The sequence below is a fragment of the Halichoerus grypus genome, chromosome 7 (assembly GCF_964656455.1).
Source record: "Halichoerus grypus chromosome 7, mHalGry1.hap1.1, whole genome shotgun sequence".
Taxonomy (NCBI): Eukaryota; Metazoa; Chordata; class Mammalia; order Carnivora; family Phocidae; genus Halichoerus; species Halichoerus grypus.
Window position 1 is genome coordinate 53,118,862 of NC_135718.1, and position 22,924 is coordinate 53,141,785.

At 35.0% G+C, this 22,924-nt stretch overlaps 1 protein-coding gene across 7 annotated transcripts in view; it reads left to right on the plus strand.

The window, feature by feature from the left end:
- MICU1 (mitochondrial calcium uptake 1) overlaps positions 1–22,924 on the plus strand; it is a 246,921-nt gene that overhangs the window by 97,138 nt on the left and 126,859 nt on the right. For 6 of the 7 annotated variants that reach the window (XM_078077609.1, XM_078077608.1, XM_078077606.1 and 3 more), the window contains one exon: positions 8,913–8,956. In XM_078077609.1, coding sequence (XP_077933735.1) covers positions 8,913–8,956 — 44 coding nt within the window. Of the gene's footprint in view, positions 1–8,912; positions 8,957–9,555; positions 9,730–22,924 lie in introns of all 7 variants that reach the window. The other variant, XM_078077612.1, reaches the window with a different exon arrangement.

The following is a 22,924-nucleotide window of genomic DNA, read 5'->3' on the forward strand; positions in this document are numbered from 1 at the left end:
ATCCAGACTCATTCATTAGGTATTATTTATGACAGCTTTCATGCAATAGCAGAGTTAAATAGTTGCAACAGAGACTATATGTGGCCCACAAAGCCTAAGATATTTTCTTTTTTTTTTAAATTTTATTATGTTCTGTTAATCACCATACATTACATCATTAGTTTTTGATGTAGTGTTCCATGATTCATTGTTTGCATATAACACCCAGTGCTCCACCTAAGATACTTTTTTTTTTTGATACTTTCTATTTGACCTTTTATGGAAAAAATGTATGACCCCTACCAAAACAATAAGAAACATATATATTGTTCTCTGTCCTTGGTTTCTGACACAGAGCTCCTAAAGCCCTTGTAGTTAGGATGCCAGGAACTACCCAGAATCTGTTCTTCTCATATGGATGGCAGAGTTGTAAGAAATCAAGCCAACCTCAAAAGTCCATTCCAGAGGTGACTTAAGGTGGCTCAGTCAGTTAAGTGTCTGCCTTTGTGATCTTGGTGTCCTGGGAATGAGCCCCACGTCCAGCTGCCTGCTCAGTGGGGAGTCTGCTTCTCCCTCTCTGTCTGCCTCTCCCCCCACCCCGCTTGTGCACGCTCTCTCTCTCAAATAAATGGATGAAATCTTAAAAAAAAAAAGCCCATTCCACTGACCTCCCCTTACCTTATCTCTCCCTCCCTCTTTTATATTCTATCCCTGAGATAGAACCAATTTATTTTTTTTTAGTGACAGTGATAATATTCATCCCCTAGCATTGACATTGGGCTTAGCCATGTGATTTCCTCTGACCAATGATACACATTATGTTCAAGCAAAATCTTTTAAGAGTCAGTTTGTGGTTTGCTATGTTCTCTTTTACCTCTGCCATGTTCCACAGAGAGGCTGCTGTTAATCAGCCTGGATCCCAGATTCAGTACTTTGTGGAGTAAAGCTTCACCCAATAAATGATAGATATGTAGCATAAACAATATATAAGTCTTCCTTATTGTAAGCCACTGAAATTTTAAGATTATTACTGCAGCATGACCTAGCCTATTCTGGCTGCTACATTTCCCCTGTTTTTTAATTTGTAAAATATATATTTATATATGCATGTTTGTATATTTGTTGATCCAGGTAGCTGTTGTTCTCTTATTTTCACTGCTGTATAATTGTGTTTATCATTTGCATAAATATGTCAGTATTTAATTTATCCATGTTCATGTAGATGGAACTTGTTTCCAATTTTATTAGTCATTTGTTGCTGTGTAACAACCAACCACATAAAGGGCATAAAGCAATGAGCGCTTATCTAGTTTATGCATCTGCAGGTCATGTGAGGTGTACTCCGCTGATCTCAGCTGGCCTTCCTCTGTAGATAGGCTCAGGTTTGGCTAATCCAGGCAAGGGCAGCTCTGCTTCATGGTTTTGTCAGGAGATTTGTCAAGCTGCTCTATATGTTTCTCATCTTTTTTAGACCACTGGGCTACTCAGAATATATTCTTCTCATAGTATTGGCAGAGGTACAAGAAAGCAAGCCAACCTCAGAAGTCCATTTTGAGGATCTGTGATGTCATACTGCTAATACCCTGTTGGCCAATGCAAGTCATGTGGCTGAGCCCAAACTCAAGGAATTTTCCATGGTGGTCAAGGGAAAGAAAGTGAATATTTGAAAACTATAATATGCCAGTGTTTTTACTATTACAAACTGTACTACAGTGAACCTTCTTCCATTATTGCCGTGGTACATATTTGCAAGAAGTTATTTTCAACATATATCTGGGAGTAGGCTTGCTGGCCTGTAGGCCATTCCTCTTCTGATTTGCTAGACATTGCCAACCTGGTTTCCAGAATAGATGTAATAATTTACATATTCTCCAAGAATGTTTAAGCTTTCTCTTCTGCATTCCTGTTAACACTTGGTATTGTCAGACTTAGTTTTTTAACAAACTGATTGGAATGAATTATTTATCTTTGTGGTTTTACTTTGCATTTCACTAGCAGCTAGTGAGGCTTATCATTTCTGAATGTTTATTGGCTACTTATATTGCCATTTCTATTAATTCTCTATCTTCTTTGCTCACTTTTCTATTTGTTTTTTTTGGGGGGGAGGGGGGAATTAGTAAAAGTCCTTTATGTATTCTCTGTTGAAAGCTGTCATAAAAAATTGCAGCTAACTTCTAGTCAATGGCCTGTCTTTTTATTTTGTTTATGGTAATTTTTCGTATACAGAAATTGCCAATATTTTCAGTGATAGCCATCATTTCCTTGATGGTTTGTACTATCTCTTTTTAACTACTTTATTGAGATGTAATTAACATAGAATATATAGCACATATTTAAAGTGATGAGTTTTGACATACTAGTTACATGTATGTACTAGTGAAGCCATCCATCATCAGCACAGTCAATATAATGAACATACTTATCATCCCCAAAAGTTTCTTCATACCCATTTGTAATTCTTCCTTTCTGTTTTTTTCCTATCTCCTAGGTCCCAGGCAACCAGTGATATGCTTAGTATCTTATATTTCCTACTGATTATCTGTCTACTTTCTCTGACAGTTATTGCGAGAAGGGTGTTGATCAACTTTAAATGTGGGTTTGTCTGTCATCCTTTTAGTTCTTTCAGTTTTTGCTTCAAATATTTTGAAACTCCTATTAGGTGCATACATGTTTAAAATGTATTATTCTGTCTTCTTCATGAACTGACTCTCTTATCATTATGTAACTAACCTTTATGCTAATATTTTTTTGCTCTGAAGTCTACCTGGTCTCATATTTATGTAGCCACTCTTTATTTTGATTCATTTTTCATATTTTATCTTTTTCCATCCTATCACCTTATGTGTTTATTTTGGGTGGGGAGGGCCAGAGAGAGAGACTGGTTGGTTGATGATTGATTGATTTCGGGTGGGGAGAGAGAGAATCTTAAGCAGGCTCCACACCTACTGCAAGCCCAGCACAGGGCTCAGTCTTATAACCCTGAGATCATGACCTGAGCTGAAATCAAGTCGGATGCTTAACCGACTGAACCACTCAGGCATCCCTCCATCCTATTACTTTTAATTTACCTAAATATAGCAGTATCTTTAAAATGGGTTTCCTGTGGACAACATATAATTGGATCTTATTTTTTATCCAATATCATAGTTTCCACCTTTTAATTAATGTGTTTAGAGGATTTGTATTTAATGTAATTTTTGATATGTTTGGATTTAGGTCTACCATTTTATTATTTGGTTGTTTTTTTTTTTAAAGAGTTTATTTATTTATTTGACAGAGAGAGACACAGCGAGAGAGGGAACACAAGCAGGGGGAGTGGGAGAGGGAGAAGCAGGCTTCCCGCCAAGCAGGGAGCCTGATGCGGGGCTCGATCCCAGGACTCTGGGATCATGACCTGAGCCGAAGGCAGACGCTTAACGACTGAGCCACCCAGGGACCCCTTGTTTTCTCTTTTTTTATGTTCTTCTTTTACTCCTTGCCTTCTTTTCAGATTATTCAAAGACTTTTTAATATTTTTTACTTTGTGGTTTTTGCCTGTATTTCTCTGTATATATTAAATTTAGTGGTTGCTGTAGAGATTATAACATAATATTATATTCTGTATATTATAACGTACCTAATTAACTTTTCATAGTTTACGAAGAATTTATATTTACTGCTTCAAGTAGAATATAGATATCTTACCACTATATAGGTTCTTCTCCAATTTATGGTATAATGTCACATGTATAACGACTACATACATTGAAAATGCCACCAGACATTGTTTTCAAGTTTCCTTTCACCTGTCATAAATAAAGAGCTAAAGAGGAGAAAATAGTCTGTTATACATATCTAAATGTTAACCGTTTCTGTTGTTCTTTCTTTATCTCTTAAATTCCAAATTTCCCTTTCGCATCATTTCCTTCCCCCTTGAAGGATAGAATGTGTTTTAGAGCAGGTCTGCTGGTGGTGAATTCTTGGTTTACCTTCATCTGAGAACATTTTTATTTTGTCCTCATTCTTGAAGAATATTTTCACTAAAGAATTCTGGGTTGAAATTCTTTCAGCACTTTAAACTGGCTGCTACAGAGATTTTTGTCTTTGTCTTTGGCTTTAGGCAGTTTGATTTTTTTTTTTTTTTTTTTAGTGTACCTTGTTTTGGATTTACTAGGCATCTTTAAACTGTAATGAAATTGCGGAAGACAGCATAAAGTGAGAAGAGTTGGTGTCTAAGGAGGAAATTCTAAAAAGTACATATATTTAGGAGACAGGCAGAATAGCTACCAAAGGAATTTAAGAAGGAGTTAACAAAAATGAATGAAGATGATTAGAAGAAAGAAATGTACATGTGTGATCTTAGGCAAATTATTTAATATCTCTGTATACTAATATTCTCATTTATAAAATTGAGATAATAGCAACTAATTTGTAGGGTTGTGAAAATTAAATGATATGGAAAGCATGTAGTATAATACCTATAAAAATGCTCAATAAATAGTAACTTATTACAATGATTATTAAGACAGAAGATAAAACCAAGTTACTATAGTACAGTATGTCACATCTATTGAATTAGAGCTATACCTTTTTTTTCCTGTCCTATATTAGCTTGTATTACTGAAAAATATAATCATTTAGGGGTACCTGGGTGGCTCAGTCATTAAGCGTCTGCCTTCGGCTCCAGTCATGATCCCAGGGTCCTGGGATCGAGCCCCACACTGGGCTCCCTGCTCGGCGGGAAGCCTGCTTCTCCCTCTCCATTGTCTGCTGCTCCCCTTGCTTGTGTTCTCTCTCTCTGTCTCTCTCTGTCAAATAAATAAATAAATAAAATCTTAAAAAAAAAAATTGGAATACACTCAGCCATCAAAAAAATGAAATTTTGCCATTTGCAACGACATGGATGGAACTAGAGGGTATTATGTAAACAAAGTAAGTCAATCAGAGAAAGACAATTATCATATGATGTCACTAGTATGTGGAATTTAAGAAACAAAACAGGATCATAGAGGAAGAGGAAAAAGTAAAACAAAATGAAATCAGAGAGAGAGACAAACCATGAGACTCTTAATCATAGGAAACAAATTGAGGGTGCTGGAGGGGAGGGGGGTGGAAGGTTGGGGTAACTGGGTGATGGACATTAAGGAGGGCACGTGATATAATGAGCACTGGGTATTATATAAGACTGATGAATCACTGACCTCTACCTCTGAAACTAATAATAATTACATGTTAATTAGTTGAATTTAAATTAAAAGCATAAAAAAATAAAACAAGTCTTTTAAATGTTCATTATGAAGCTTAAACTGAGAGTATTCTTTTATTTATTTATTTATTTATTTATTTATTTATTTATTTATTTTTGAGAGAGAGCGAGCGAGGATAGGCAGGGGCGGGGGGGTAGCGCAGCGGGAGATGCAGACTCCCTACCAAGTAGGGAGCCTGATGCAGAGCTCGATCCCAGGACCCTGGGATTATGACCTGAGCCGAAGGCAGATGCTTAACCAATTGAGCCACCCAGGCACCCTACTGAGAGTATTCTTACAGTATTTCTGCACATTTATATTATTTTGGGTGTGGGCTCAAGAAGAGAGCTAACTGCCACAATTAAAAGGTTTTTAGACAAAATCAGAAAACATTCATTTAATCTTTCTGAGCTTCAGCTTTCTCATTAATAACAACAATAAGATAGTGTTTACATCACACTAGGAGCATTTAATGACTTTGAAATTTCTTTGGATAAAAGTTTAAGAGTCATAGGAAGCACCTTAAGGAAAACAGCATAATGTCCAGTGTTTCTAAGCATGGACCCAAAGAGCAGAGGTGGAGAAATGGAAGGGAACCATGTTATAGGGGAGTCACTTGAGTATCATTTTCATACTACACAGTCTGTGTTTTCCCCTTCCTTCTCCATACTCTCCCTCCTCCCAGTAATTGGACCTAATAGAAGCTCTAGAGGAGTAGTGAGTAAGAATAGCTTGAATTATTTCATCCATCCACATTTCCCATACTACATCCACCCCAGTCATGTTAAGAACTGATCTAATCTGACCATCTGCTTCATTTGACAGGTAAAGAAATCTAAATATAGTAAGATGAAATAATCATTTTTTTCATCTTAAAAGTATTAATCTCTTGGCCTATTTTATATCTGTATTTGCTTGTAAATGACAGGAATTCTCAGTGTGTGCCAAGTTGTCCTTACATGCCCCTCCTTTTTTTATTTTTTGCAAAGGTACATGGTAAAATATTTTCCAAACTATAACAAAGAGCATTCAGTGAAAATACAAATCTGTTCCATCTTCGCCACCCTCCGATTCCATGTCACATAAGCTACCACTTTTTAAGTTTTAAGTTAACTTTTTAGTTCTTTTAGGTATTACTCTAATAATTTGAAATGTGGCTAGTTTGAATTGAGATGTGCAATAATTGTAAAATACACAACAGATTTTGAAAACTTAGCATGAAAAGGTTAAAATATCTCATTAATAATTTTTATATTGATTACACATTGAAATGATGCTATTTTGAATATATTTTGTTAAATAAATTATATTAAAATTAATTTTACTGGTTTCTTTTGATTATTTTAAGAATAATTAAATTTATTAACTGTTAGAAAATTTTAAATTATACATATGGTTCACATTTGTTGCTCACATTATATTTCTTTTGGACAGTGGACTTTTAGGACTACTCTAATTACTAGTAAGCATGTATTTCCCTTAGTTGATGTACCAAGTTTACTCATGAGATACCTGATTCTAGTCTGATTCTCATTCTTTTATAAAGGACCAAGGTTTTTTCTGGAAAGTCTTAGGATTTTCTTATTCTTGGTATTCTGAAATTTCATAAGCATATACTGAATTGTACACAGTTCTTGTTCATTTTGCTTATTAGAACACTTGGTAAGCCCTAGCTTGTGTTGCTCTTCAGCTCTGGGAAATTTTCTACTAATATTTTTTTTTTTTAAGATTTTATTTATTTATTTGACAGAGAGAGACACAGTGAGAGAGGGAACACAAGCAGGGGGGGAGTGGGAGAAGGAGAAGCAGGCTTCCTGCGAAGCAGGGAGCCCAATGCAGGGCTTGATCCCAGGACTGTGGGATCATGACCTGAGCCGAAGGCAGACGCTTAACAACTGAGCCATCCAGGTGCCCCTGTACTAATATTTTTGGATTATTTCCTCCCTATTTTTTTTTCTTTTGTAAAAAATTTCTTTGCTATTTCTGAATGAGAAAAGGTCTTGTATGATATTAGATAGACCTCTAGTATTAAGTCTCTGTTTTTCTATAATTCTCTCTTCTATTTTCTATTTTCCATTCTGTTGTCTTTTTTGCAGTGGTCCTCGGAGGAAACCTTATCCTAACCTTTTGACAGTTTATTAAAAAATAGGGTGAGATAGGAGCTCAAAGGGGCATGTGACTCTTGATCTAGGGTCGTGAGTTCGAGCCCCACGTTGGGTATAGAGATTACTTAAATAAATAAAACTTAAAAAAAATAGGAGGAGATAAGCAAACATAGTTGTCTACAACTCTTTCTTCTCTGTTCTTTTGTCATAGAAGTGTGTTCTGCCTGGGGCGCCTGGGTGGCTCAGTCGTTAAGCGGCTGCCTTCGGCTCAGGTCATGATCCCAGGGCCCTGGGATCGAGCCCCGCATCGGGTTCCCTGCTCCGCGGGAAGCCTGCTTCTCCCTCTCCCACTCCCACTGCTTGTGTTCCCTCTCTCGTGTCTCTCTGTCAAATAAATAAATAAAATCTTAAAAAAAAAAAAAAAAAAAAGTGTGTTCTGCCTTTATGACTGTGCTGTCTTCTTGAATATATGTGAGGTTTCAAATTAGATTTGGTTTTTTGTTTTGTTTCGTTTTGTTTTAAATTTCCTTCTGTTTCCTGAACTTACCTCTTTGTTTTGCAGTCAGTGGTTTATTTTGTTCAGGGCAGGCTGCTAGAAGTGAAGCACATTTTAGATAAGGAAAATATGTAACTAAATGTGTAGAAGCAGAAATGCAAAAAGCTTCCTCTAGGAAGATAATCTGATCGTTGTAATACTGTGAATGTAATGAGATAAGGGCCTGAACTAGCATGAATGCAGTGAGAACCAAAAGAAAAGAACTGAGTAATTATGCAAGAAAAGTAAGTGTAATTATGAACTGATTTCTCCACTCTAAAACCTCCCAAAGCACCACTTTATTGAACTAGTTATATGCTCCCTTGTAGTGTTAATTATTATATGTGTATGCCTTTCTAACTAAATTGTGACTCTTCAGGGCCGGGCTTATATCTTACTCGTTAACTTTTTTATAAGTATTTATTGATCAAGCACTATGCCAAGGGCCAGGAGAAAGCAGTAGTCAAAGACAAAATAATCCCTGCCCTCAAGGATACTTAATTACTTATATCTTTCACAGTGCTTAGAATTAGATGCTAGGTATTCGCAGAGAAAATATTTGTTACTTAACCCTACTTTAAAAGGTAATATTAGGATGGTCTGTTGTATTTGTTTAGGTGTATTGCAAAATTTATTTGATATTAACTATTCTCTCTTTAACTTGATACTAAAAAAAGTTATTATGCATTCAGATTAAACTAATATCCTTCACCTTATTTAAAGGTAATATAGCACATTGATATAATGAAAACAGCCCACCCTTGAAAGAGTCCAGGTTCTAGTTTAGCTCTACTGTTGAACAGATTTGCACATGAGTTTTTATCCTCTTTATCTTCTCAGAGCCTCAACTTTCTCGTATGTAAAATAAAGGTTAGATCGTTTAGCACTGACACTGTGAATCCAAAAGTGGAAAAATTTTTCATTCCCATAACCTTTGAATAATGTTGTGGCTAAACCATCTAGTATATTTAATTGAATAACTGGAAATGACAGAGAGCTGTCATTTCATGTTTTATTTGAGTTATGATCATTGACTAAATACTGTTTTTTTTTTTTTCTCTTTTACAGACTTGGGTCTAGATCAATATACAATAAAACGCTTTGATGGAAAGGTGAGCGAGCTGTGACACCTAATATATATATCCTGTTGTTTACTAAGAAGATTTTAAAGTTCCTCTAGAATTATTTGTGAGAAATTTCTTAATGCCCGTTCTTCTTGTCAAAAGAGCATGTTTCTTAGGTTGGAAGGCCTATAAGTGCCTTCAGATGCTTCTACCGAAAAAATCAGGCAGGTTTTTCTACATTTTTCCATATAAGGTAACACTAGTGGGTAGCCTGCTATATATAGTAAGGACTAATTCGGTGTATGTTGACATTTGCATTTTAATTCAATTGCCATCATAAAGCTTAACAAGCCCCCAATATTACATTTGCATTTCTTATAAAAACACTTATTTGATTTGACCTTCCTCAGACTTTGACACTCTATAGCAGTAATCCTAACTAGAAAATTATAGAAGTCTTTACTGGTGCTTTTATAATAATTATGAAGGCCACCCCAAATTTGCATATGCATTTGCATTATACTTTCTTTCAGTTCTTTATTTTATGCACAAATAAATCACATAATTAATTGTTCTTAAGTATAGAAAATGAAACTTTCAATTTTATCATCTCAAAGCCGTCAGTTAAACATGTTTTTCCCTTTCAGGCTGAGCTCTACAAAAAGAAAAAGAAAGTATTACACAGGGTCAGAAAGAAAAGTAAAAGGTCAATTTTACAGAGGAGGAAGAAAGCACATCAGAAAGAAGAGAGAGCCCGGGATGGCTCTACAAAGCTTAAAGAGAAGGAAATCAGAAGGAAAATCATGCAGTGGCTGGAAAAGGCAGGATCACAAGAGGGGTCTAAATGGGTGGAGGTCAGGGTTAGTAGAAGCTGATCTTGCAGGAATATGTCGATCCTGCATCATTATATAAAACTCTATGTACTCATAAGGTGAAGATATAAATGAGAAGATCTTTTGCACAGGTGGAAAGAACGAGTGGCCACCTTAAGAGCTGAGCGATCTCAGTCAAGGCTTCCAGCCTAACAATTGCCTTTCCCATTCATATGGCCCATTGCCTTCATCTGGGTATGCTCTTTTTAAAGTCACATATTCTAAAAGAAAAAATGATCAAAAACAGCATTGAACTAGAATGTTAGGAGACAGGTTCAGAGCTGGCTCTGCTTTGGGACAGCCACATCTTTGATCCTTGGTTGTCTCTGCCTCATGTATAATCAAGTACCATATCCATGTGAAGGTTATTTCAGGCACTGATGTCAGGGTCTTATTTCAGAATCTCTGGCAAATCAGGCCCCTGTTTTATCTGTCTTTGTGTCACTCAGAGTCCAGCATATGTCTGCCATACAGGAGGGGACCAATAAACATTTGATGACTTGGAAAAATCAACTAATCAATCACATATTCTTTGGAGATATGGCTCATTAAGTCAGTAATATGTTATAGCAAAATCAGTCTAACAAATCACAGTTTTTGGTCACTGAAGGAATTCAGAGTAGCATGAGATTTCTATCCTCTATTATATTTATATATATGTAAATCTGAAAACATGTAAGGAAGTTGAATATGTGCAAGTTGAACAGCAAATTTACATGTTATAGGAGAATTTCCATTCCTAGAGGTCTCCCAAATATAAAATCCCTAGTGGTCACCCATGTTTCACAAATGCTCCTTAAATTTTTCATTTCAGCCCCTAACTGTCCACTTGAGGCTAAAAATTTGCAGCTCTGGGCATGACCGGTGAGCTCCACCTTTGTTTCAATCATATTCAGTTTATGAGCTCTATATTTCCTCCCATTAGTATCATTTGCATTTTTCTGTTTTCACTTATTTTTATAAAATAACAAAAGTAAACTGCAGTAAGACATTATAAGTATTTGAGTGCCCGCCTTGCTGTAGAGATGAAAACGGCAGTACTTTGTTTAGAAGGCAGACTTTATGACAGATTGTAGTGCAAATGTTTGGGCTCTGAAATGGGAGTAGGAAAGCAGGATTTAGGGATCTCAACGTATAATGGTTCAAAGTATGACTCGTATGAAATTGAGGCCTATGAAAGTTGACCAGGGGAACAGGTTCTGCAAGAGAATAGAGGAATGGCAGACTCACATAGGGGTAGTGTAGAACTGAGCCAGCCAGCTTGTCCCCTAGCAAAGAGTGCATGGATTTTTCTTTCATCCACGTTATGATATGCATATTTAATCCCTTTGCCAAGTACTTCATTTAAGTACTGTATTAATTTCCATCAAATATATCCTGAAGGTTATGGTTCTTAAATAGGATTTTTAAACTAAGTTCACCTCTAGTTTATGTCTTTATGAATAGTCTTTTATTTCATATGAAGTTTAAGAAAGTCGTTTCTGTGCTGTTTTTAAACCTTGTATAATGAGGTATACAACATTCATTAGGGTTTTATCAGTTTAGAAGTTTTTCCAGGGATTTTTGCCATGTATTTGTGATATTTGTAATAAGGATCATCAATGCTTATTCAACTGATCTTATTATTTTCCTTTAGATCTTCATGTCTCTCTTTCTCTCAGTCAGAATATCTTAATTCTTAAGTAGCAGCTTCCAGAGTGTATAAATCCTAAGACAATTTCCTCTTGAAAAAACAGATTTGTGTAGTAATTATAGTACATTTTATGCAAGATGGCCAGAAATTTAGTCCAAAACTAATACCCTAGAGGAATTTCCTTTTAAACTTGCTTTGATTTTTAAATGGGTCATTTTCTTTCTCTTGTTTTAACTTGAAAGATAAACTAGTTATGAACTACTTAGAGATTTACTCCCATCTTCTTATCCCCCCCATTGTTTTAACTTTTAACACACCATGTAATAAAGTGTATCATTTGACCAGTAGGTAACACTGCCTTATTTTATTGTCTTTTAATTGAATTGCACTTTAGCCTTTTTGTCATTGAAAGCAAGAACAAATGTAGAAATAGTATCATTTTGCGGAGTTTTCTCATTTGTGTTTGAATTTCATACAACCTCTAAATGCAAAGTAGAAAAGAAGGCCCAACTGATACTGAGAAATAATTGGACAATTATTTCTTGTTTTGGTGCCTATCATCTTCTCTCTTCTTTTGTTTGACTAGAAAATGCTCTTAAGTAAATGAAACATTCCTGTTTCAACTGATAGTGAAACTGAATTTGATTAAGCAGCTTTTGAATTTGGGGGAGGATCATTTTCCAGAGCCCATCACTACCTAGTGTTAATGTACACTAATCCTTTACTCTTAGTAGCAATTTCCTTTGTAGAAAAGTCATGAAATACATTATTATTGGCACTTGCATCTTTTATGCATTTCAGAACTATCTGCTAACACAGGCCTTATATAAAGAAGTGATAGTGTACCTTCACTTTAAGAAAATGCTTTGTAGATAGGTGATACTTTAAAAGACATTCAGACTGGGTCTTTAAAGTTCAAAAACTCAGAGCTTGAAAGTTCAGATTTTTCTCTTAAAGGATATTTGAATATCACTACAGTGTACTAGCACTATTATACAGATGGAAATACAAAATATAGTCTGGCTTTTGTTTTAGTGTAATATATCATAGATTTTTTTAAAAATGCACCCTCCCCCTGCAATGTCCATGCATTCTGCTTATGACTTGTTAATGTAGTTACTTCATGAAGTTTGGGTTATTTCTTTAATAAAAGCTATATTTTTCTGGTTTAATTTTTTAATCACATAATAACTGGTCTATAAAATAAAGCATCATTTCTAAATGGAGCCTTTATATTATATAGTCATCAAATATTTCTTTCCTTTAATGATTTAGTCGCTGTTTTTTATTGGTGTGGCTTATCTCAAGTGGTTATACCCTTTATTTTCCTGTTTCTCTTAGCCCTCCCTTTTTTCCCTCCGCATATCAAAGATAGAAATTGTTTTGGATTTTCTGTTCCTGTTGTATGTGATAGATAACCCTCTCTGGACCAGACACCACCATTTTTTTTTTTTTTAAGTTAGTAGAAAACTGCATGGTCTAGGTAAAATTGTTTCTTAAGCAAGGAATACCTATGTTCCAGAGTTTTGACATAATCCTCTTCTCTCTTCTAAAAACTTTGTGAAGCTCATACTCTTTGTCAAGTAACAATGAATTGCCCATTGAAAGTAAATTGTTCATTGTTATCATTTTACCATGTATTTCTTTTTCAGAAGATAGTTTTTTTAATTCTTCCTTCCCTATCAAATTCCCTTTTCCCCCAACCACTCCCTGAACATTTCAGAAAGCATCCCTCTGGACTGCATTTTTCGTTATTTGTATTTACAGTATCCTTAGAATCTCTCCAGTTTGGAAGAAAGAGTTAATGTGTGTTTTATTCCTCTCTTTTATGATACCTACAAGAATATTTGTACATGTGGAACAGAAAAAATATTTTACATCAAATTAAAATGACATTGTTTCCCCCCCTCCCCCCCCAAAATGACATTCAGGTGAAAGAGATAAAAGTATGGTCAAAGCCTAGAAAAGGAAGAACTGATTACAGTGTTTATAACAGAAAAAGTTATCAGCAGAAAAAAAAATGGCAGCCATGGTTAAAAATCAAAGCTTTAATATAACCAAAGGCTTTTAATTGCTTACTAGATAAGAGTTCTTTAAAAAAATATTGATAAATGAACTTTAAAATGATATTCTGCTTAGGGGAAAGTCTTGGTTCCCCAAGGGAAATGTGAGCATTTTCCCCTATAACATAATACTCTTAATGCTTTACTTAAGTTGTTTATTTACTTTATATCAAAGATAAGATCTTAGTGTGGAATAAGGGCAAGTATAATATTACTTCTTGACATGCATAGTAATGTGAAATTTATTGTAGATCAAGGAAATGTAAATTAGGAGAGGGGAGGGACTGAAAGCTCCATGGGACAAGAGTTTGATGAATCTTCACATTTATTTGAACTGTTTTAATTCTGCTCACATTTATATAGCAGGTTATGATGTTATGGGAATTCTGCATTGTTCACTAGGCACATCTCTCTTTCTCTCTTTTGGTTTCCAAAGATGAACCTAAGTCAAGTCTAAATTCTTGGTGAATTGATATATTTCTTCAGGTTTTTCTATTAATAAATACAAATATATAGACAGAATTGTGTGATTTTTTTCACCATGTTTTTATGTTTTTATTTGCCCTACCAATCCCATCTTTACAATAGAGTATATCACCTGTGTTGTCTTACTTTTATAATAGGGAAATTTTTTATTTAAAAAAAGTGTAGCAGATTCCAAGAGAATGCACAGATTTCCCCCACCGTCTAAAATTAGAGCATTCCTATGGAAGCTTTCATTAAGCTGAAACAGCATAAAGCAAAGAAACTATTACCATTTTCATAAAAGCAAAAATCCTCTTTGGATTTTTTTCAGTTAGCAAAAACAGGTACCAGCATAGGTCTTTCGTGAAAGAGAAGTGGTATAAAGCAGACTTTCAGATAGCAGGGATCCTGTAATTCCTGGAAGCCTGAAGTTCTCCACAAGTATTTCATATTCACATATTTATTTTAGGGCTGAAGATTTAGCCCATTTTAAAAACCACATTAATATATTCACTCATTAGTTGTCAGTTGTTTATTTTTGCAATTTAAAGTAAACTGTCTAAATGAAAAATACTTGACTCTATTTGTCTCTTGCAGGAATTATTACTAATAATAACTATACGAAAAAGAATAGTTGAAGCTTTTTGAGTGTTTATCACATGCTACACTCTATTTTTGTTTTCTGGTTTTGGTTTCACGTGCAATGTGGGGCTTGAACTCACGACCCAAGATCAAGAGTCGCATGCTGTGTGGACTGAGTCAGCCAGTCACCCCTACACACTGTTTTAAGTGCTTACATATAACTCATTTAATCCACACAGCCACTCTTTTAGATAGCTTACTACTTTTATCATCATTTTACAAATAAGAAACTACATAATAATTTTTTTTTTTAACATTAGATCATATAAGCTAGTAGGTAGTAGAGGCATGATTCCAAATTCATAGTCTGGCTTCAGAGTTCAGTCTTAAGCACTGGGGTATCTTATTCATATATCTAAGCAATTTGTCTATATGATCTATTTGTAAATAGAAATTTCTCTAGTCAAGTAGCTATTTTAATACTAACTTAATGCCATTTGTGCAAAAAAAAAAACAAAACAAAAAACCCTTGATATTTCACTTTCTTTTTGCTAAGCATGTTGAAGTTAATTTTTTCTGCTTTGATAAAGTACAACTAGAAACTCCTATTAACCTGAGAACCCACATAGTGTTTTTAAAGAAAGAAAATATAAGGAGTATATAAATTTTAATACTTAAATTTAGGAATCAGAATTTCAGCTTCATTTTTATTTGCTCCATTATGTTCTCATATGCCATGAACACTATTGAGCATTTTGAAAAATGCAGTGTCTTTTCTTTTTATTGAAACGATCTCTTAAAGTGTGCACTGTCATCTGTATTTGAAAAATTGCATCTTGGCTCATTGTCATCAAGATATTAGAGAAAATAATATTTCTATTACAGACGAAACTTACTCTCAAATATTGATTGGTTGTGTGTTAAATGTAGCATCATTTGAATAGGGCCACTTACTATAGTGAGTCTTTAAACAAGCAAAAGTTTAGAATGTAATTGCATTACCAAGGAACTTAACATTCTGATTCAGCATTTCAAGAAATCCTTTGACACCTGTTGCAGTTTTCTGTTGTACTTTTAGGCTGTTTGTTCATCTTTCTTCTTTTGCATCCATAGTTCTCTAAATTATTTTTAAGCCATTTTCTCAATTTTCTCTCTTCTTACAAATTAGCAAATTTAGCTCTTTTGTAACACACCACAGCCCTAAGAAAATCTGGCTTTGGTGTCTGAAATATTTTCCAAGAGATTTCCATTTTGAGCATCTAAGTATTTGATAGCTCTGTGTAAATAATTAGTAGATGTTGTAAGTATGCTGACCTTGAGTAGGAAAAATACAACATTATGGATTGCTGTACTTCTTAGTATGTAATAGCACAGGATGAAGAGTGTGACTTTGGATATGACAATTCTATATTCATAAATGGGCTCTCTACATACTTGATAGGTAACCTTGGGCAAGAGACCATTTAACCTCTCTGAGTATCACCTTCTCAGTAAAATCAGGACAATGTGGTAAAGTATCTGGCTCTACAAATTATAGCTACTTTCCATGACTTTGAGCCCTTTACTCAATTTATAAAAGGAGTTAGCTGCTGTCATATATATTATCCTCTTGGTTTGTATGAAATGCTACAGAATAGCATCTCCTCTGCCTAATTGCTCTCTCCATGCCAGTTAAATCAGCTGTAAAAATCTCCTTGGGCTCTCTGTAAGGAGCAGTTGGCTGGGATTAAATAGCTAGTCCATGAGCTAAAGAGAGACCTCTGGTTTGTTTTCTCACATCTGAGCTATCCTTCATTCGCAGTGATTCATCTCACCCATGTGTTGTAAAATCCTCTGGGCCTCTGTCACATCAATCCCAGCTTTAGGTTTGTAAATTGCTAATAGCATTTCTCAGTCAAGAACTTTTATCACTCTGCTAAGCTTGTTTTGAGAAGTATGGTAAGTTTGGGTTGAATTTTATTTCACAGTGAAGTTCATTTGTTGAAAAAAAAATCTTTAAACCCATTTGATATATGAAGATACTTTGGAGTGGTGTACCCAGCTAAATCAGCTAACCTACACTGCTTAATCAAATGCCATCCTCCATGATGGCTGGCTTTTTATCACTAATGTGAATAGTAATTCATTTAGTGCAACATAATTTTGTAGGAGACCTGTTTCTAAGTAGTCATTCTGAACTCTTCGAGTAGTTACTAATCTTTTAAACTCATCTGAGTTTGGTTGCCTGTATTTTATTATGGATGGTACAGCAACAAATTTGTCATGAAGTTTAAAAATATTATATCCATGAGACATCCTAATAGGAAACCTTAATTAAAGAAATGCTTTGACTTCCCATGACAAAAAATGAAATGTTTGCCTTCCCATTTCTGTAAGAAACAGACTATTACTCATGTGTTTTCTTTTTATAGTATTATGAAGTTTTTCTACAATTGTGTGTTTCATTTGGGGGAGGTTAGGAATTGAGGTGTTGGGGTTTTTGTTTTATTGTACCTAGCAGATAATATATAAAACATTTCTATGTATTCCTCATTTCCTGTTTCTAGGTGTTCAGTGAATTTATTACAGATCTAAATTCGTCCTTATATGTTATAATACTTTGTGATATGTATGTTTGATTTTGGAGTTTTTGTTCATGTAATCAGACGATGTCCATTTTTTTTCTTTTTCTCATCTTCTGATCAGGATTTCTGGCAGGTACTGACTCAGCAGCATGTGCTTTAAATTAATTAATGTTCCAAAATCCATAGTAATGCTTCAGGGACAAAGGTTCAGTGCATGCTCATGTCCTTCCCCCTGCTCCTTTCAGAATGATTCAATTCCTGTCACTTTAAACTAACATATTTTATCTTTAATATGACAATTCCAACACTGCCCTGGCCCTTGAGAATATAATACCTAGCATGATTTAAAAGGAAGTTTTAGCATTATGTGTCACACAAAAGGTCAAGAAAGTGTTACCACTAAGTTGTATAAGGGATACTCAGTCAATTGGGTCATTTAACTAGTCTTAGGATGTCATGTTCCTAGTTAAACTGTTAGCAGGAACAGTGAGGCAGCAGTAATTTCAAGTGAAAATTAATCTTTTCTTTTGTTTTGAAATTTCTTACATGATAAATACAGATAAGTTTAGTTGCACTTTGTTCAATAAAATGGCTTAACAGGAAACAAATGGAATATTTAGAAAGACTGCATTAGTTTGCTTTTTTGAGCTAATCAAATTTAACTTGGAAAAGCAAGCAAATACATGAAGAAAATCATGAAAGAGAATATATAGGTTGTAATCTGGCAAAAGAGAAGCACTCTTTAAATAGATCTTTGAAGACTTATACTTGTTAATTATAATTTATAAATTATTAAAATTTATTCATTTTTTAAAAAGACATTACTCTTGTATTGCTTAATAGAAATAGAAACTAAACTAAATTATATCTTTTGTTTTAAAATAGTTAATGATATAATTAATGAGATCACAGTGTGCTCTTTATTTTTATATAACATTTTTCCTGTGCTTCCTTTTTTTAAAAAATGGGATATATTTTTAGTAGTCTTCTTACCAAATCCCAAACCAATTATCCTGTTATTGGTACAGTTGATTATCTTACTTCTGTTTTTAATTGCATTCTGAAACAAACCAACAAACACTTGAATGATTATGTGAAAATAATTTATCCATGATCCCGGTATCAATGTTTCTAAGCCTGGAGATTCTGTTTTAGAATAGCTATGGCACAACTAGTAAGCATAGTGCTAAGGAGAGTATATCAGATAAGGTACTTAATACCTGTGATTGAGGAAAGCTGCTTCTACTTCTGTAATTGTGGCAGGACAATTTGTAGAAGGCATCTAAAAACTCTTTCTTCCCTTTGATGGTTGTATGGTTTAAGGCTTGAAAATTTAAAATGACTTGCCTCACATAGCTGTCCCTTTTAGAGAATGAGACGAGAAAAGAGGTAGGAATTGGTTAAGTGCTTGGAAGTCTCTGGAATCTGCAGTATTGGGTAATCAGCCACCATAGTTGACAAAAGAGCACTGGTCTTCTTGAAACTTTGACTCTTGAAGGTGATATCCTTTGTTGAGTAAGGATTCAAAATCAAGTTTTACTATATTATTAAGGATATCTTGTGAATAAGCTTTTTGTATTGAAAATAATAAACTTTTTTTTCATAGACTAGATAGTGGGGTATTGTTTATCTCTATCACTATAAATATCACTCATTTTGGTGACACTAGTATAAATCCTTTAAGGTTCCAAAGGTCAGGGAGCAGTTACTTTATAGAAGAGGGCTTTCTTGCTTGCTTCCTTTACAAGGATTTGTCCTTTGCATGCTAAGTTCCTATTGCCTGTGGAAAGGCTGGAATCATTTTGTTTTTCTGGTAGCATAGAGCTGTTCTTCAGATGCAGCTTATGAATGGTGTGAAATAATTATATTGCTGTGAGGAGTATTCATAATGTCTCTTTCCAGTCTCTGAGTTCCACCACTACTAAAATATGTTGATTTAATTCATGCGTTTGATGATTCAAGCTGAAAAAAGAAATGATAATATAATCATTAAGTGCTCCCAAGGAGGGTGTAGTTTACTTGATTGCCCCAAATATTCAGACATCTATTAATATGTCTTTAAATACATTTTTATTTTAGATTGTTTTGTTTGAACTTGGGGTCAACTACCCATTTGATTTATCATTGTTGATTTGAAAGCATAAACATGACTAAACATTACATTTCTAACACCTTCATGTTTCATTTTTCCATCATGAAACAAGATTTGAAATTCACTTTGACATGGGAGGACTTGGTTCCAGATAACTTCCTTGCGCAAATACTCTAACATGTTTTGAGGTTACACAAAGTGAAAGATAACTCAAAACATTTTTTTCTCCTGTTCCAGTAAAAATGGGCTCTCAACTTAGCCTAAACATCTATTGATGATCTTTGATTACAGAGAAAGTGTGAGAATAGCTTTTGCTTTGCATATTTGTCTTTGCCATGATGCATTTTTTTAAATTCCAAACTTAAATAAAAAGCTTTTCCAATTACAGTTTAGTCTAACATCTATTAATTAAGAGCATAAAGAGCCATTACATTCTTGAACTGATACTCATTTTCAAAATGATTAAAATATGCATTTGAACAAGTCAAGACATAAAAATACATTGTACACCTACATTGTTAACTAGACTTTCCTCTTCAAGATAACTGAGCTGATACAAGCAAAGCCCCAGGATTAATATTTTACAATAGTGAACTCTTGTTTCGCTCTGAAAATATTCAGTCCCCATTAACAATTTCAGAAGTTGCAAGTAATTTCTCTGCATTTGATACAATATAACATATAATGGTTCTGGAGTCAAACCATGACCTGTCCTGCCATTTTATAGCATTGTCACCTTGCACTACTTATTTAATTTCTCTGAACTTCAGTTTTCTCATCTGTAAAGTGCAAATAGTAGTATTACCTATCTCATAGGATTGCAGTGAGGACTTAAAGAAGTGTATGTAATTCAAGTGCTTAGCACAGGGCCCACAATGAAATATGCAAACTATAATTTTTAAATTCTTTTTTTTTTTTTTTTAAGATTTTACTTATTTATTTGACAGAAAGAGACACAGCGAGAGAGGGAACACAAGCAGGGGGCGTGGGAGAGGGAGAAGCAGGCTTCTCATGGAGCAGGGAGCCCGATGTGGGGCTCGATTCCAGGACCCTGGGATCATGACCTGAGCCGAAGGCAGACGCTTAACGACTGAGCCACCCAGGTGGCCCTAATTTTTAAATTCTTAATATACCTTTAATGGTCAGTGGTGTTCAAGGGATACCTATAAGTGTTAGAGTTCAAGCTGATTTAAAAATTCTTCATCTAGAGGGCTTCCTGGGAGATGGTAGTTACTAGAACAGTGTAGAATGGTTGGTGATCCTCAGAGTGAAACTCTGTTTTTATGATGTGATTTTTTCTTTTTTTTTTTTTTAAAGATTTTATTTATTTATTTGACAGAGAGAAACACAGCGAGAGAGGGAACACAAGCGGGGGAGAGGGAGAAGCAGGCTTCCTACAGAGCAGGGAGCCGGATGCGGGGCTCGATCCCAGGACCGTGGGATCATGACCTGAGCCGAAGGCAGACGCTTAACGACTGAGCCACCCAGGCACCCCTGATTTTTTCTTGTAATAATTTTTTCCTTATGGGAGACAGTGAGATGCTATATTGACTGACTTTTCAAAATTTGTATGTGAGATGGTTTTTCCATGAAGTAATAGGGAAGCCTTTTATAACCCATGTGACTGAAACCAAGACTATTGCTGAACCCATGACACTTCTTTTCAGTACTGATTGAGTGGCCAAAGTTCAAAATTACGTTCTTAGATTTAAGTAGCGAATAATCAATAATGGTAAAATATAGATTCTGCCACCCACAGCTGCTTCAAAGCAAGTATGCAGGCATAATGTGGTAGGAAATAATAGAGTTAACAATTTTCCCCTTCTAAGGTTTTGATAATACCTTATCAGATACTGAAGACTGAAATCCCTTCAATAATGTTGTACACTTCCTTAAAGTGAATGTTTTTCCAGGAGACTTACAAATTTTTAATCATTGCTTTAATCAAATCTTCTGCCACCCTTTTTTTAAGCATCTTCATTTGTATCCATTTTCTCTATAGCCATCTAGTTAATGAAGTAGGAAAACATTTGCATGATAGGTATTTAGAGTTGTTCTCAGAGCTAAAGTGGTTAGAATTGGGACTGAAAAGAGAATGGCTTTCTGGCCGCGTGAAGTTTACAGTATCTTAAGCATTCACCTTCCACAGTTTGTTGCACAGTCATTTCTGTTTGTCTGCCTCAAATGCTCTATTACCTTTGAGAAGGTTGCAAACTCTGAGTCAGGAGAAGTCCTAAACTACTCTAAATTAGAAACTTCTTAATTTAATTTTATCTGACATATCCTCAACTCCTACCTTTCTGCAAGTTCAGGTATGGGACGGGGGAGGAAGAATACATATTTTAACTGTGCAACATTTTCTGTTTGATTGGGAATAGTGTGATTGTTTAAGATGGATATCTTACCAAGGCTTTGGCATCTATGCACCAACTAAATAATGAAGTATGAGCATTAATTGCATGGGAAAATTGCCGAAATTTCTAACACTCTTCCCCTCCCTGCCCCAACCCCAACCCCATGTAGAAATAGGTCAAAATTGCATTTTCTGGAAGAAGCGTATTATTATCATTACTTTGCTTTTGAAGTACCTCAAGTATTTTCTTAAGGGATTTAGATAGACTTTGAAATGTATATCAGTCATCTAGGGAAATATTAATACTAAAACAATCCAATTATCTCAGTTTCATAAAGGATGACATCTTAATTTAAGTAGGAAAACTGTGTTCTTTTTTTTTTTTTTTAAAGATTTTATTTATTTGACAGAGCGAGAGACAGCGAGAGAGGGAACACAAGCAGGGGGAGTGGGAGAGGGAAGCAGGCTTCCCACCGAGCAGGGAGCCCGATGTGGGGCTTGATCCCAGGACCCTGAGATCATGACCTGAGCCGAAGGCAGACGCTTAACGACTAAGCCACCCAGGCGCCCCGGAAAACTGTGTTCTTTATCAGATTTTTCTATAAGCCAGAGATGATTTGAGGTTCTAGATGATATATTAGCATCTATTTTGCTGGCATAGTCCTTCAACTACTATTTGATAGGAAGTTTATTTCTAACTGAAATTGAAATTTCATCAGAATTGAAAAGTGGGTTTTAACTAGAATAAATAATGAGATTAAACTTCTAGATATGGTTTTTCTCTTTGGCTTCATCCAGTTGAGTCTTAAAAGGCAAAATTATTGGCCCTATTTTGATGAACCCTGTTAAAGTTAGGATTCACTGAGCACAGTTGGTATTAATGAATTTGAATCATGATTGGAATTCCCAGTCCCAAGGCTCCTGATGGCACCTGCAACCATGGCAGTGTTATATAAGTTTATGTGATTGGTCAGAAACCAGAGTGTGGATGCTTTAGCACAAAAACATCCTGGTAAAACAGTTTTTTTTTTTTTTAAGATTTATTTATTTATTAGAGAGAGCAAACATGGTGCACGCATGAGCAGGAGAGGGGCAGAGAGAGAGAGAGAGGAAGCAGACTCCCACTGAGCGGGGAGCCCAGTGTGGGGCTCCATCTCACGACCCTGAGATCATGACTTGAGCCAAACCAAGAGTTGTGTGCTTAACTGACTGAGCCACCCTAGGTGCCCCCAATAGTTCTGTTTTAGACTCATTGAGAGGTATAATAATTACACATGTATAGGGTATGATTTGCTTTAAGTTTCTAATTAAGTGTTTTTGCTTACCTAAAAATAAAAAGATTCAGGATATGATGGAGTTGAGGTCAGCACCAAGACCCTATGAGGTTATTTA